General features: G+C 35.4%; 1 protein-coding gene across 4 annotated transcripts; it reads left to right on the forward strand.

Moving 5' to 3' along the window:
* The first annotated feature begins 7685 nt into the window (after positions 1 to 7685).
* LOC110718742 (O-acyltransferase WSD1-like) lies at positions 7686 to 16449 on the forward strand. Of its 4 annotated transcripts, none has more exons than XM_021897639.1 (6): positions 7686 to 8757; positions 10297 to 10369; positions 14608 to 14675; positions 15297 to 15512; positions 15677 to 15814; positions 15915 to 16449. In XM_021897639.1, the coding sequence occupies exons 1-6, from the start codon at positions 7978 to 7980 to the stop codon at positions 16119 to 16121; spliced, it is 1482 nt and encodes a 493-aa protein (XP_021753331.1). In that variant the 5' UTR covers positions 7686 to 7977; the 3' UTR covers positions 16122 to 16449. The 4 variants fall into 4 exon arrangements, 3 of the variants coding, with proteins under 3 accessions (XP_021753331.1, XP_021753329.1, XP_021753330.1); XM_021897637.1 differs by lacking the exons at positions 14608 to 14675; positions 15297 to 15512; positions 15677 to 15814; positions 15915 to 16449 and adding exons at positions 10583 to 10650; positions 11089 to 11322; positions 11591 to 11728; positions 11839 to 12054 and having other exon boundaries at positions 7699 to 8757; XM_021897638.1 differs by lacking the exons at positions 14608 to 14675; positions 15297 to 15512; positions 15677 to 15814; positions 15915 to 16449 and adding exons at positions 10583 to 10650; positions 11092 to 11322; positions 11591 to 11728; positions 11839 to 12054 and having other exon boundaries at positions 7701 to 8757.
* The last annotated feature ends 250 nt before the right edge of the window (positions 16450 to 16699 follow it).

Raw genomic sequence — 16699 nt, forward strand, 5'->3', positions numbered from 1 at the left:
TTATGGTTCCAAATGGTCCTACAAACAAGTAACTTGCTTTCTTTTGTAAATTCTTTGCTTAGGCCGCACTTATAAGTGCCTATATTTGACATGTTTAAAGCTTGTACAAGTTCATTTGAAAGAGAATGTGAAAAATAAGAACACTTTTAGCCATTTAGGCTATATTTGGTTATGGTTCCAAATGGTCCTAAAAACAAGTAACTTGCTTTTTCTGTAAATCTTTGCTTAGGCACTTATAAGTACCTATATTTGACATGTTTAAAGCTTGTACAAATTCATTTGAAAGAGAATGTGAAAGATAGGAATGTTTTTAGCCATTTAGGCCATAGTTGATTGATTTTGGTTTCTAATGGTCCTAAAAACAAGTAACTTGCTTTTTTTTTTTTTTAAGTAAATTCTTTGCAAATAGGAACGTTAGTTTTTAGCCATTAATAGCGGGGCGATTTATAGCGGTCCACAAATTGCTGTAAAAAGCATTTTTGACCGCTGTAAAAAACATTATTTGTTGTAGTGTTAGGTCATATTTGGTTGATTTTGGTTCTAAATGGTCCTGATTGTATGGTAGTCATCCTTAAAATGACTACTAATAATACTAACTTTCTATTGACGATTTTGATTTATTTTTTAATGTCAAATTTAATTATAAATCATTTATCTAATTTTTAAAAATCTAAGGCCCTATAATTATGAGGGCCCAATTGTTTTCAGAGTCCGAGCTAATAAAAATAAAATTATTCCATTCTCCACTGATTCTTTCTCATGCTTCAAAGAAAAACAACATTTCCTATGAAGTAATTTCTAGATCTTTTACATTACCCCACTAGTGTGTGGTTCGAGTGATGTATCAGATTTTACTTTGAATATCAATAAATATTATTTGAGTTATAAAATAAATCATATATAATTTTTAAGGAAAGGGAACAATAATAACTAATATAAAGTATTTAGTACTTCCTCTGTTCCACAAATATTGCAACAAGGATGAAATTACGCATCCCAAAACACATTTTATATGTTAAATATCTATAATTATATAAGAGTAAAAATTATAAAAAGTTGATATTGTGAAAGTATTTTACGAGACGAATCTAACAAGTTATCTTTTCACATAAAAAATAATCCTACGAATGACAAAACATATTTTAAATTAATTTATTTTTAATAAAAATTACCACGTAACTGATCTTGGTTATATATTTAAGAAGGACCCTTTTTATCTCTTGGGCCCCGAAGAACAAGTAGCCACTGCTACTGCTACTGTGAGGGCAGGACACTTTGCTGGTGTCCCGGAACATAGCGCTGAGCCATCAATTAACTTCTGTTGCTGACCCTCAAGTACTCAGCGTAGAAGACGAACAATTGTTGATGACTTCGGTGAGCCTCAACCTTTCTCTTCTTTTTCTTTCCCATTGCCTTGCTCTTTTTACTTAGCTTTTTCTTTGAATTTTTTCAAAAATTTTCTAAGTGTTGAACTTTGGCTTGGATATATATATATATATATATATATATATATATATATATATATATATATATATATATATATATATATATATATATATATATATATATATATATATATATTTTGATGATGTTCATACTGCTCTTTGCCCCCCTGTCTCTTCTACTGTAGTCTGACGAAGAAGAAGAAGACAAAAGAGAGCCAGTTGAGAAATCATCTTCTTCGGACGAGTCTTCCGTCGAAGAAATGGTCGGACAGAGGAGAAAAAGAGCCGTTATAAATCTTGGGCAGTTTCAAGCTGTCGAACCTGCTGCAAAGAGACCTCGGCTAAGTGAGGACTAGGCCGAGGTGGTTAAAGAGAAGACTCCTCCTCCTCCTGAGATTCGGGACGAGGAATTTCAACAAAGGACTCCCCTAAACCTAAATTCCTCACCATCTCCTCGGCACATAGCCGAACCTTTTGCTGATGAGGTTCAGAAGGAGGCAGATGCGCTGATCATTAGCCCGAGGATGATGATGTGCAAATATTGGATGGGAGGCCCGAAGATTTTAAGGAGGCCGAGGAAAGAGTTGAAGAAGCGAAGAACTTTGACGTTCCTTCGACTTCGGCTGGAAACTCCTTTAAGACCTTTCAATCTTCTGAGATGAGGTTTGAGTCTACCCCACTATTGGCTGTTCCAAATGCTGCCACACTACAAGAAAAAGGCCAGATTCCGACGGACATCTTCTGACGGACACAAAATACCGTCGGAAATTCTGTATATTCCGGTGGAATAAAAATCCCTCGGAATTTATGGGCTTTTCGACGGATTTTTCCGTCGATACAATGAATTTCCGATAGAATTAAAATCTGTCGGAAATTTCCGACGGAATATTCCATCGTAAGTTTCCGACGGAATATTCCGTCGGAATAGTATTTAAATAAAATAAAAAAAACAAACCCTTACATATTTGCGGAAAAAAAAAAAAAAAAAAAAAAAAAAAAAAAAAACACTAAACCCTAAAACCGGTTCCCCTCCCCCAACCCTATTCATTTCTCTTTCCTTTTCTCCTCTCCCCCAAATACGACGGAATTTCCGACGGATTTATTTCTGTCGGCGCTTTTTTTTACTTTAGTTGAAAATCCGTCGCAACGTTCCGACGAAAATATCCGTCATAGTTTGAGAGGTTTCCGACGTAACAGGAATGCTCTTCTCTCTCACCGAATCTCGGTAATCGAGTTCTTCGGTGACCTATCTGGCCTATCCGAGTTGGAGAAGACGAAGGTCTGGTCCCTTTGGGCCGCAGCTGGGGTGTCTGAGCCCCTTGTGAGGGTTCCAGACCCGTTTGCTGAGAACCAGAAACTATTGATGCATGTAACTTGCTTATGCTTAAACTTTTTGCTTAAGTTCTTTTCTTCTTCTTTTTTACTTAAGCTTTTTTCACTTAAGTTTTTCCTTCTCTTTTTTTTTGCCTTTTTACTTCGGCTAATGTACCTGTGAACCTTGTAGGCCGTTCATAACCACTTTTTGGCTATGGAAATGAACGTGGAACTGAAAGGCAAGGCGGAAAAGGCCGAAGAATCTGAGTGTCGAGCTCGCCTTGCGGAACTGAAGAGCCAAAAGGCGGAGGAAGAATATGCTGCTTGCCGAGATCAGATGGATGCAATGGCTACCAGCTTCCGCAACTTCTGCCGGGAAATAGAGCAGTCCATCTTTCCTTGGATTGACGAAGGTCAAGCCTTGATCCAAGAGTATGGGGCTGCTGATATTCCCAGCTTTAAGGCTCGGATCAAGCAAAAGATGAAGTAGGAAGCTGAAGCTCGGCAGAAGATGGCCGAGGATTTTAATGAGAAGGCTGCCTTGGCCGAGGTTGAAGCCAAGCAGAAGCAGTCTGAGCTAGAGGCTGAGATTCAGCGACTAAATGATCAGCTGAAGGCCAAAGATACAGAACATTCTAAGGCCAAGATCGAGCTAGATGGAGTCCAGAGCCAGCTGGAAGTGCAGACTGATGAAGCTGCTAGGGTCAAGGCTGATCTTGAGGTTGTCCATAAGCTTCTGCAAGTTAGAATCTATACCCAAGATCAATACGACGAGGGTTTTGATAATGGCTTTAAGGTAGCTCCGCGACTGGCTTTTCATGCTGATCCAAGCATCAACTGGGATGCAGCTGAAGAGTGGTTGATTGATCCCAGCCACCCTAATCTGCACATAGCCCATGACGCTGAGGTTGCTTTCCTCAATCGTCTGGCCGAAGTTAAGGCTCAGGCTGAGAGGGAAGCTAAAGAAGCCAAAAAGAAAGAACCTCATCCTGCTTCCTCTTCGGCTGGTGCTGGAAGTTCCAAGGGCCCAACTGCTCAGCCTGATTCTGCTGATGCTGAAGCATAGGGATTCGGGCAGTCGTCTTTAGAGTCATGCGGATCAACATGTGCTTAACTGCTAATTCTGCCACATTTGCTTTTCCCTTTCTTTTGCTTCATCTTGCCTTGAATGTATAAAACTCTAATTTATTTTATTCTTTGAGTAATTTGTACTTAGTTCGGCAGCTGTGTTTTCCGCTTGTGGGCAGCTGCCGATGTTTAGGATGTTTCTTTTGTACTTGACTTGAAATTCTCAGTTTGAACTTATTGATTCTTTGACTTGCTTCTCTCTTCCATTGCCTTGCACTCTTTACTTAGCTTTTCTTTAAACTTTTTCAAAAAATTCTAAGTGTTGAGCTTCGGCTTGGAAATATCTTCTTGCTGAGGACTTCTTACCCTCCCAGAAATCTGACGTTGTAATCTTAGGTTTCTGAAGTACTTGCTTCAACTTTTTCAGTTCAGCCGAGGTTTTTGCCTTGGCAAAATATTTGTAATAACTCAAATTTTAAAGTTTCTGCTCTTTTTTCTTTTCTCTTCTACTTTATTTTTAAAGGATCTGATTTCGTTGATCTGAAGTCTTAGACTCCGAGAACAATATTCTCCTAATCCTTATAATTCATCCGAGGGAATAACTATCCAAAACACAATGCCAGGGAACTTATTCATCCGAAGTACAATGCCTCATTAGGCAAATACTTCGAGGGTGCAATCATTGTTCCTATTTTTTAGGCAATGTTTCAGATTCGTCAATAACCTCTTTGCCCGGAGGAACTAATTCGTCCGAAATACAATGCCTCATTAGGCAATATTTCGAGGTTGAAATCATTTATCCTCGTCTCGGCAGGTTTTACGGCTTGCCGAAGTACAATGTTGCGGGTGAGCGATACTTCGGACAGCGCCGAAGGGAAACCTTGAATTCAAAGAAATGGTGGCTCAAAGGCCTTTCATTAATAAAAAAGATGCACTTACATAAATTGTTCTTCCCCGAAGGGCTTACACATGATATTTCTTAAATACATCATCATTCCAGTGGTTTTTTCAGCTCGGTTCCATCCAACTGTCGAAATCGGTATGTACCTGGCTGAAGCTCATCATAAATTTCATAGGGTCCCTCCCAAGTGGCTGAGAGTTTCCCATGAATGCAGCCTTTTTGTACAACTGCAGCATTCCGAAGAACAAGATCCCCAATTTTTAGAAGTCTTGCATTGACTCTTCCCAAATTTGCTGATTCTTTGCTTGTATGCAACCATTCTGTCTCGGGTCGAATCTCTGGCCTCATTTAGAAAGTCAAGGGATTCTTTCATGAGTTGCTCGTTTTCTTCGGCCGAGAAGAGATTTACTCGCAATTTTTCTGTGCCAATTTTCACTGGAAGAACGGCTTCGGATCCATACACCAATTCAAAAGGTGAATGTCCCGTTGCCTCTTTTGCAGTTGTCCGAAGTGACCAGAGGGTTCGTGGAAGTTCCTCTATCCACTTAGACTTTTGATCTTCAAGTCTCTTCTTGAGAGCGTTGAGAATCTGTTTGTTCGCAGCTTCGGCGACATACTGCAGAGTATGCCAATTTGATGCCGAACTGATCAGTGTACCGCCTTAGCGGCAAGTTATCAAAGTGCCTCCCATAATCGAAGACAAAGACCTTCGAAATTCCGTAACGAGTGATAAAATTCTATCAGATGAACTTCCTGACAGTTTGCTCTGTAATGTTCGAGGCTGCTTCGGCCTCGATCCATTTGCTGAAATAGTCAATGCCGACTATTAGACATCTTTTTTAATACGGAGCATCGGGAAATGGCCCCAAGATATCCAGTCCCCATTGAGCAAATGGAAGTGGGTTCAGGATCGGCTAAAGATCTCGGGCTGGCCCTTTTCTAGGGTTGAAGACTGAACTCGGTCCAAGTGGTAATTGGGCCAAGGGTTTCCAACACAGCAAACACACGTAAACTAACCTCGGGGGTTGTGCCAAGGAAGGCCCCTCCGATGCTAAAGTTAATACAGTGTTTTTATAGAGAAAGCTATGCAAGAGAATTTTATGCTTGAGGCTTAATGTGAATGAATTCTGAATGAGGCAATTGAAGGCTTTTATACCTTACTCAAATAGGTGAACTGAATTGGGTCGTGAAGTCAGATGGGCTTGACATGCTGACTGGGCTTGACTGACTTGGCATGCTTGAGAGGGTTGAACCTTGCTTTTGGGTTTTTGTAATTAAAGCATTTAGACTAGCCCAATTAGATTGAATTGGACGCAAACAACATGCATGGAAAATTGGCAACAAACAACCGTCATATTTGACAGCAAATAAAAGCTGTTTTGCATGCTTATCATATGTACATATATCACTCTCTAGTCTCTATACGTACAACTATAGTATGATCACACTACTTATAATATACGTGATGTTTAGTTTAATTTTACAAGAGTCACAATTTCATGCTTTTTAAGTTGCACAATATAAAACCAAGAAAAATGCAACATCAACGTAGGTCTCCATATTATGAACTGAATTAATTAGATCACCACTTATGATGGCCCACTATCCATAAATGTTTATTTTATTTATGGTAACTTTAGTTACTCAAATAGAGTCAATTTCTTCAAGTACTTTCTCCGTCTCTTATTATTTGCACTATTTGACCTAAAAAACTCTCATAAAAAGTGAATCCAGGGTGCAAACAAAAAGAGATTGAGGGAATACGAGTATTGAGTTGTGCACAAGTAAAGTCACTTCAAGCACAACTGATCACGATCAACTTGCTGAATTAGCATCTCTAGTCTAAATGAAACACGACCTCCAACACACTGCTCACTTAACTATGCGACTTCGAAAGGGCATCCAGATATTTCCTGAATTTCCTAACCATTGTAGCATTCAAAATTGACGATATTTCCTGCCTAATATGTCCAGCTGGTACAACAATGCAATAACGTCTTGCTTTATCTTATCTGTGCTAAGGTCAACAAATTACACCATTTTATCATGCATCGATCAGCATCACCCAAATCAACATGGAAAGGGTGACTGATAACTGAATATCACTACATGTATGAGCATCATTAATTGAAGAAAGCAACTACCAACTCAAGAGCTTTACACGATAAACAACATGCATGGTCGGGTGTCTATTTGGCAAAATTGGCCGGGTCATCCGGGCAATACAAACCCGAATACTATAACCTAGGTGAAAACTCTAATATAGTCTTACGATTTTTGACTACCATAATTTTTTTAAATGGACGGCTGAGAATATTTGTTTTTTTATTTATTTATTTTTAATTAGTAATTTAAATTAAAAATAATTTTTAATTATTTTATATATTTTTTTATTTCCAGAATTTCAAAAGTATTAAAAAATAATTTCTAGAAGATAAAAATATATTTAAAATAAATAAAAAAAGAATATTTTTAACTAAAAATAAATCGAAAAATAAATAATCTCAGTCGTCAAAAGTCATAAAACTACATTGGAATCATCTCTAACCTAGGTTGTTACTTCTAATCTCATATTTTAGTGTTTACAATGATAGAAAAGGCGGTAATGAAAGCCGGCTTGTGATAAAATCATGGAATTTTAGTGCTTGTTTGATTAATGTTTACGTAGGAAAAACAATTTTCATGTGCGTATATGTCAATTAACGAAATAATCACTTAATATTTTGGCTTTGTTATCATTTATTACTATCATAAAAAACGTCATTATGTATACATAAGTGGATTAAAATTTGAATTATGTAAGACTTCTAATTATGTTATGATTCTTTATAGGTCTAATCAGACTTCTTGCGCAGAAATGTTCAATGGATGACGTAACAAGTCATCACTTACCTGATGCGCGTTTTACCTGGCATGTAGACTTGCATAAATTTGTCTTTTGTAAACTTTGTAGTTTGTACTGATAGATATGAACCGTCCAGCCCTTACAAAGTTACAAGTTACAAGTCTTACAGCTGTTATACCAGTACCAAACAACTGAAATAGAGGGTAGGTCGTTGTTACATGTTACATTCAATGCTGCTAGCAAAAATTTACCTTCTTTCCAGACATGTTACATGTTTCACTCTCATCTTTCATATACTTTATATAGTAACCTAGAAATGTGCTCAAATCCCCAAAATTCACTAGCTCAAAATACATCCAAAAAAAAAAAACTTAGGCAAAATTTCTCCAACATTTTTTAGAAGTATGTCTAAGAATGATTTTGATCAAGGTGAGGCCCTAAATTCGCCCTTTGGTAGGTTATATTTTTGCCCAGAAACTGAGCAAATTATGAACTGTGCCATGTTTTTTAAGTACCCAATTGATGTACAAGGCCTTAAAAAGGCCTTCTCAAACTCGACCATGATCGAAGACCCAAGGTTTTGCAGCCTCTTGGTAAGAAACCCTAATGGTGAAGATCATTGGAAGAGAGTCCATGTTAACATTGACGATCACTTCATCCTCCGATACCCTACCACCATTACAAAAGCTCGAGGCCATGATGAGGAAGACGACGATGAAGCCACCGTGAATGCATACTTAGCTGACCTCGCGGTGTCAACCCCATTAAGCAAAAACAAGCCATTATGGGAGGTTCATGTATTAGTAGAGTTAAAATGTGTGGTGTTAAGAGTTCATCATTCATTAGGTGATGGGGTGTCTATGATGTCTATGCTTTCCTCTTGTTTTGGTCAAAAGAAAGAGACAAAAAGTGGTGTTAATGGTGAGGGTAATATTGTGAAAGATGGTAACAATAATCATGCAAGAAGGAATTGGAAAATTGGAGGAATATTGGGGTTGATTCAAAGTATGTGGTTTACAATTGTTTTTGGGTTGAGGTTTTTAGGGAGGGTTTTGGGGGTGAAAGATAAGTTTAGTGTGATTAGTGGTGGTGATGGGGTTGAGCTTTGGCCTAGGAAATTAGTCACTGCCAAGTTTAAGATTGAAGATTTCAAGTCTATCAAAACGGCGGTCATTCCTAATGTTGTAAGTGACTTCACATGCATCAAATTTACTCCCCCAATCTTGAATATAGTCTTTTTATGTGCGAGCGATTTCACTTGCATTAAATTTACGGTAGATAGTTAACTACCAAAAAAATTACATTAAGCATGTACTTTCAGTTTATTTTGGGAATCCTGTTTCTCATAGTGAGAAACGAAATTTGTTTCTCATGGGGTCATTTTTGTGAATAAATCAACAACTTTTTCATTATTGTGGACTCCACAATTGAATAAAGTTGTTGGTTTATTTACAAAGATGCCATGTGAGAAACAAAATACTATGAGAAACTGGGGCATCCCCATTTATTTTGCATGTTTGACCTCTTGATGTATACTCTTTTACTATTTTTGTAGATACACATAATATGATGTACATCTTATGATCTCCAATTTTTTCTTAAAAAAACATCTCACACTTCACACTTGCTATCTAATCACCTAATTTTTACTTGTCCGAGTTATCTCGTGGCTCTTGAGTCTGCACACACTTGGGACAGTTGACGCACATACATACAGATCCCTAACACGCATCATGACCTTATTATCATTGAAAGCTCATGTTATCTAATTCGTAGTATCATAGTTTAAAGCTTGTATATATTTGAAGAAGATGTGTCGTATTAATTCCAATTAACTAAGGACCCCCTTGAAAGGTTTAACAGCTTGTCAGTTAGTTGCTTAATATGTGATGGATTGTTTATAATTAAAGCTACAACCACTAAGTGGATATTTTGGAGCGAAGAGTGTATTTGAAGCAAGATAATCATCTTTTCATTTCAAATTACTTACATTAATTTGACTTTTAATTAAATGAAGATATGTTTGTAGATAAATGTCAGTTAAGTTCGTTGTTGCAGTGCTAGCTTGGTAAATCTTAATACATTGATAAAACAATATGAAGCAAGATTTTATGATCTTTAGTTTAACTAATACTGAATAGATGAGTAAAAAATATTGATTATGAACATTATTGTCATTGACAATGGTGTTTAGTCAAAATACAATTAATTTGGTTCAAAGGAATGTATATATTTAAATGATATACTATCTTCGTTTCTTATTATTTTATAATAAAAGGGTACTGTATTATATAATAATAAGAAACAGAAGTATAAACGCACTCCACACACATGATTGCATGATCTAGTACGATTTCATGTGACAACTAATATCCTCGCTCCATATACCTGTGCACTCTCTGCAATATGGCACGATGTGTTAGTACGTAACACAATTATAATTTTGTACACAATAAACGCAAGATATACACGTAAATAGTACTCCGTATGGAACAAACACATTGCATTCCTGAATTACTGCTATTCCAGAAAAGTGAAAGTTAGCAAAACAATAACAGCCATAGTTACCTAACTCACAATCATTATATACTGCTTTTATCATTCTCTTTCTTAGTTGCTTTGGTATGTTTTTTATAACTAGTCTTTACGCTATGTTATTTGCCATATTAATCTCTATCCGATTATTTAATTTTTCACCCTATATTTATTTTTGTGTACTGCAGACTGTCAATGATGTGCTTTTAGGGGTCATTTCACATGGACTCTCCAAGTACATAGATGACAAATCACCCAAGGGTAATTTTATTTTTAATCGATTTATTTTAATTTATTATGTGAAAAGGAAACGAGAATTTAATGGTTGTATATAAAACATGAGATCGAATTAATCCTTGGTGTTTCTTTTAAATAAATAAATAAATAATAAAAAAAAAAAAAAAAAAAAAAAAAAGAAAAAAAAAAAAAGAGGAGGTCAAAGTCAATAAACTCAATTGTCCTGCTTTTTGTTAGCTCTGCGGCAAAGCCTTCAAGTGACTGCTATCCTGGTTACCAATCTACGAAGAAACTCTGGCTTCCAGGTTTGTTTTTCATTCACTTTGGTAACACTTGTTTAATTTATACTCCATCGTCTCCATAAAAATATATTGATTTAACTTAAACCTTCTAAATGTGTTTTATAATTACAAACATTGAAATAAATCGTAATACTCGTATATCTTACTCCATAGATGTTAACAAAATACAAAAAAAATGTTAACTTTGACTATAATTTTTTCAATGTTGCAGTATCACGCATGATGTGGTGCTATACTGCTATTATATTGTAGAAATTTTGAGAAAAAATAATAATTCTTCAAACCCAATAAACTAATAATTTTAATTTATTTCAAATAAAAGTTAATATTGTTATATCACTACACCGTCTACACGTCACCTTTTAGTGTGAACTATTTTATAAGCTCAAAAAAGTTAAGACAGTATTCTCTCGAGGTTAAAAAATCATGGTGTAATTGTAGCAGGAAAATACAAATACATCTGCGAATTTGATAAAAACCCATCCTAGTTGTGGGTTATCATCATGGGGAAACAGAACGGGCTTAATGCTACTGCCATTATATTGCTGTAATGGGCTTCATCCTTTGGATCATTTGAAGGAAGTGAAAGCAACAATGGACCAAAAAAAGAACTCATATGAAGCCCCTATCTCTCATAAGTTTCTTACATTGTTGACTGCCTACTTTGGCCCAAAGGTTAGTTCTATTCTAACTTTTTTATAATAACATTATGATCGAGTAGAATTACACCCGTTATGTATTAGCTGCAACTTTGGGGTATTATTCGTGAGATATAAAATTTTTCAAAGTTGCAACTACTACTTAACGGAAATAATATTTATGATATAGAGATTGGATTGGAGAAATATAGAAACAAATACAATTTAAATTCCTAACAATAATTTGTTCTAGCAAATCATTTAACCTCATGGTCAGTCGATAATACGAGTTTTAAATAACGCAGGCGGCTAGTTGGTGTTGTCACCAAGTTTTATGTAACACAGCCTTGCTTGTTTCAAATATTATGGGTCCTTCCGAGCAGATCGTGGTTGCTAACAACCCTGTTACAAGTTTAAGAGTGAACATCTCCAGCCAACCTCAAGTACATGAGTCAATCCCATATTTTTTTTTTTCGTTTTTTATTTTTTTTTCCTCTTATTTTTGATGAATATATAAATTGTTATTTATGTACTTTTTTCTTATTATGAGCAGGCAATTACAATGCACATGGTAAGCTATGCAGGGAAGGCTGAATTACAAGTGATGGTGGCTAAAGATATCATTCCTGACCCTGAATTTTTGGTGAAGTGCATTCGAGACTCTTTAGTTGAAATAAAGAATCCGTCAAAATAAACCTTGTTTAGATATATATGAGAATGTTACATCATTATATAGTACTTCATATTTTTTATTTTCTTTTAGATCGACCACGCCAATATATATATATATATATATATATATATATATATATATATATATATATATATATATATATATATATATATATATATATATATATAAAATAAGTGATTAGGACAATAAATCGATTTGGCTAGCTGCTTGTACATAGCTGATTCAACCATCAGTCTACAATATCTCCGGTTCTAGTAGCTTGAGGAATAAAAGGATCATCTTGCACGAAGTACATATATGGTGCAGTTATGATTTATGAACATGGTTCGTATTATTTTGTCAAAATTCATCTTTTCTTTATCACCTTAATTGTACAATTGTGATTATCAAAAAAAAAAAAAAAAAAAAAAAAAAAAAAAAAAAAAAAAAAAAAAAAAATTGTACAATTGTACGGAGTATTTTTATTAAATTCATTATATTCTACCGTACTTATTCTAGTTACTAAAAAGCACTTGCCTCCTGTACACCAAGCAGTGCAAGCCTTCATAGCCGATTCATCATACAAGCATGACCAAGGACGGTGATCATCCAACCCCACCTCCACCTCCTCCACCTTCGACGGAATATCATCCAGCCCTCTCCGTCAATAACATCAAGAATGCGATTCCGATGATTCTTGATCGGAAAAAGTCCAATACTCCAATGTACTTGGCCATATCGACCCTAAGACACCTCGTCCGTCCGATATGATATGATATCTCTGACTCATTGTGGCTTCGCTGGGACTCCATTGTTAAGCAATGAATATATGGAACTGTTTCCACCGACCTTCTTCGAACGGTTCTTTGTAGAGGTGATTCGGCACTCCAAATTTGGAACAAGTTGAAGAATATATTTCATGATAATAAAAATACAAGGGCCGTATATCTTGAAAATCAGTTTAATCTTCTTCACTTGTCAAATTTTTCTGACATTAGCTCCTATTGTCAACAATTGAAGAATCTCAAGGATCAACTTGCTCCCATCGATCAACATGGTATCGGAGCCAGCGTGACACAAAGGTCACGAGTTCAAATTTCATCCACCCTTGACTTTCAAGTGGAATATTAAGTGCTAGGTATGAGGAGGACTCATGCTGCATCCAAACTTCAAGCCCAACGAGCTCTCATGTGAACGGGCGTGATAGAGTACAAAATATATTCTTGGATCTCAACCATCAGCTTAATCTTTTGCTTGAGTTGGTCCTTCAAAAACTATGGTGTACGACCGATCTTATCATGTCCATTAGAATTGAACTTGTTATAATTTTTAGTTTATTACTATAAGTGGTATCAATCTACATAATTTTTATTTCCCCCTATACATTTTTTTTTATTTTTTGAGGTCAAATGTCGTTCGATATTTTGAGAACACCTCAAAGAATTCCTTTTCGAGAAGGAAAGTTCGAACCTTCAATCAATATATGTAGGGTGAGAGAGTGAGGGATAGCTCAGTTGGTAAGAGCTTTCCTCCCGGTTCCAGGTGATCCTGGGATCGATTCTCATCCCCGTCCTAGTGGCTCATATGAACCAAAAAATATATGTAGGGTGAGATTAAGAGTTGGTCAATAATATTGTTGAGGGAAGATCTTCAATTCATCAATAATTGCGTGCAATGTATGAAAAGTACAAGTAAAACAAATTGTCCTACCATTTCCTTTATTTAACAAATTCATACTGCTGATCGTTAGCTTTAATTTAAGATTAAGTTAACCTAATCAATTTTACTCATTTTTATCATTTTTGTTTATGATGGGGAGACAAAACACGCATAGTAGTCTAGCCAAATTAAATCGGTAATGGGCCCAAGCCCTTTGGAACAGGCTATGAAGGCAATTATGGACAAACGGAAAAAATTGTCTCCCACTTGACTCTGAAATCATTGACATCCTTTATAGGCCCAAAGGTTAGTCCAATCTTGTTATTCTACTAATGTTCTCAACTAAAAAGTTTGTGAGGATGCCAACTAGCTAAGTATTTCGGGGTTGCTGACAATCCAATGATTGATTTAAATTGTGTCAATATAAATATCCTTTATGGTCAATCTCAAGTTTAAATACAATTTTATATTTATAGCATTATAATACCATGCTCGACAAGGTATCTGTAATTTAAATAAAACTTCATCAAGAATTTTCCTACCATTTATTATTTACGACTACGAAAATGAACGACGTTACCTATAAATGCTCACGCCGTAAATGTTCGAAGGACATAGCGTTGCATGAGTGTTTAATACACTTGGACTAGGACTGCGCTGAGTCAATGTCCACATATACATTAAAATGAGCTGGCAAAATTGATTGACAAACAAAACCAATTAATACACCTGGGCTACGACTGCGCTGAGTCAATGTCCACGTATACATTAAAATGAGCTGGCAAAATTGATTGACAAACAAAACCAATCAAATAGATTAACTGGGCAAGGCTCTTTCTTAAATGCTTAATTCAATCAGATGTACTCTTCAAAGTCGAGTCCATTTATACATAGTTGAGTTAATTAGTATATCACATAGATAATTTTAATATTACAATCCGTGGTATCCTATACGTTGCTCTTACCTCAATTGTTCATTTTATGGTTTAGCCGTGCAACAAGCCCTGCAACTTAGTTTTATCATTCCAGTTCATCTACGCAAAGATTCTTCCATGCAGGTAACTCTTTTTTTCTCTTTCTGTTTTATTTTTCCCGGACTTTTAGCATTTTATAATACTCGTAAGAAGTGGCTTTCTTTAATTATACTAGTACAAGTACATAAATGACTCGTAATCAAAACATGGACATACCGCAAGATCATCTCAAAAATCATAATTAGGCCATCAACATAACATTGTCGTCTTAGAGAGAATAACATCGCCAAGAAAATCACAATTCTTTCAAAAATCATAATTAGGCCATCAACATAACATTGTCGTCTGAGAGAGAATAACATCGCCAAGAAAATCACAATTCTTTCAAAAATCATAATTAGGGTGCAACATATATGTGATCAAATGCTTATTAAATTACTCCCTTCGTTTCCTTATGTTCTTATTTTAACATTTACTGTCAACAAAAATTTTAACTAAACTTTTTTTTATTTATTTATTTTTGGTGTTCACCAGTTTCATTCTTTAGGCTAATCTGAATTTGGACTCATTTGTAGGTGGTTAGGTTCTAGTTCCCTCTTAATTGTTGTTATGAGGGATCGAACATGCAATCCTCCCTACCAAGTGCAGACTCAATCACCAATGCACCAACAACCAATTAGTAATTTCAACTATTTTATGACACAGGAGATTTCAGATTTGATGAAGACCCCTAATCTTGAGTTATCTGGATGGGGAAACAAATCGAGTGCCGTAATTGTGCCAATTGATTGCTGTAATGGGCTCAAGCCTTTAGAACATGTTAAGCAGAAGAAGTCAGTTATGGACAAAATGAAGCATTCTTGTTGTGCTCACTTCACTTTTAAATCGATCAACTTTATAGTTTCCTGTTTAGGCCCAAAGGTTAGTCCATTTACTCTTTTTTTTCAATTTTTTTTTTTTTAAGTCAAGGCTCATGTCATAGGCCAATAATCTAATCCATTATAGTTTTTTTTTGCCCATTTCAAGCCAAAAAAAATATTTAAAAAAAAGATTATAAGTAGAAATTAAATGATATTAAATTTCAGGTTGTTAGTTGGAGCCTTCACAAATTGATATGTCATACAACCTTGAGCATATCTAATATTGTGGGTCCCTCCGAGGACCTAGTGATTGGTGACAACCCTGTAACGGACATAAAAGTGAATATGTCAAGCACATTCCACATAAGTTACTCCCTCGCTTAATCCTTATGAATTTTATTTTTCGTACATGCTTTAAAATTTACATGTTGAATTCTGATGTTTGTTTGTTTGTTGATTTTAGGCAATTACAATGCTCTTAGTAAGCTATGCAGAAAAGGTTAATCTACAAGTGATGATTGCTAAAGATATCATCCCTGACCCTGAATTAATAGTCAAGTGTTTTCAAGATTCTTTTCAAGAAATGAGGAGTTCCAGCAAAATGAAGTTGCAAGTTCAATTTTGTAGGTGCAGATTTGTGATCTCTTCCTTTATAAGATACAAGTATTAGTTTAACTCGATCAAGTGGGTTATTCCTTTGATTGACAATTGATATTTGAATGGAACCTCACTTCGGTTATGTTATTGTCTTATTGTCATAATATCATATCTTGTGTATTAATTTAAAACAACAGAGTTGCTTAAATTAAAGTTGTGTACTTTAAACTTTTGAACAATAAAAGTATTAGTGTACACCTTGTATAATCAAAAGTTTTTGGTCATTAATTATACAACTGCAAACTTAATGGAATATATTATCCTAGACTAGACTCCTAGTGCTACCAATTAACCCCTTGGACCTTGTAAAGGCAATGAAAGCAACTATGAAAAAAAGAAAAGAAAGAAAAGAAAGAAACGGTCATATGCCTTATCTCCCATATGACTCTGAAATTGTTGACATTCTTTATAGGCCCAAAGGTTAGTCCAATCTTGTTATTCTACTTTCTATTAATATTGGCATATTCTATTCCAAAGAATTTGTGTGAATGTTAACTATCTAAGAATTTTGAGGGTGATAGCTAGTTTATGATTGAATCTTTGAGTCACTTCTATATTAATTTCGTTTGTGGCAAACTCAAGTTTCAATAC

Source organism: Chenopodium quinoa, unplaced genomic scaffold (assembly GCF_001683475.1).
Source record: "Chenopodium quinoa cultivar QQ74 unplaced genomic scaffold, ASM168347v1, whole genome shotgun sequence".
Taxonomy (NCBI): Eukaryota; Viridiplantae; Streptophyta; class Magnoliopsida; order Caryophyllales; family Amaranthaceae; genus Chenopodium; species Chenopodium quinoa.

Bases quoted from the DNA above. Each gene is read 5' to 3' on its own strand.
- LOC110718742 (XM_021897639.1), top strand. From the start codon at position 7,978: ATGTCTAAGAATGATTTTGATCAAGGTGAGGCCCTAAATTCGCCCTTT. The intron at 8,758-10,296 runs GTAAGTGACTTC...TGTGTACTGCAG, and splicing joins CGGCGGTCATTCCTAATGTT to ACTGTCAATGATGTGCTTTT. The intron at 15,815-15,914 runs ATAAGTTACTCC...TGTTGATTTTAG, and splicing joins ATATGTCAAGCACATTCCAC to GCAATTACAATGCTCTTAGT.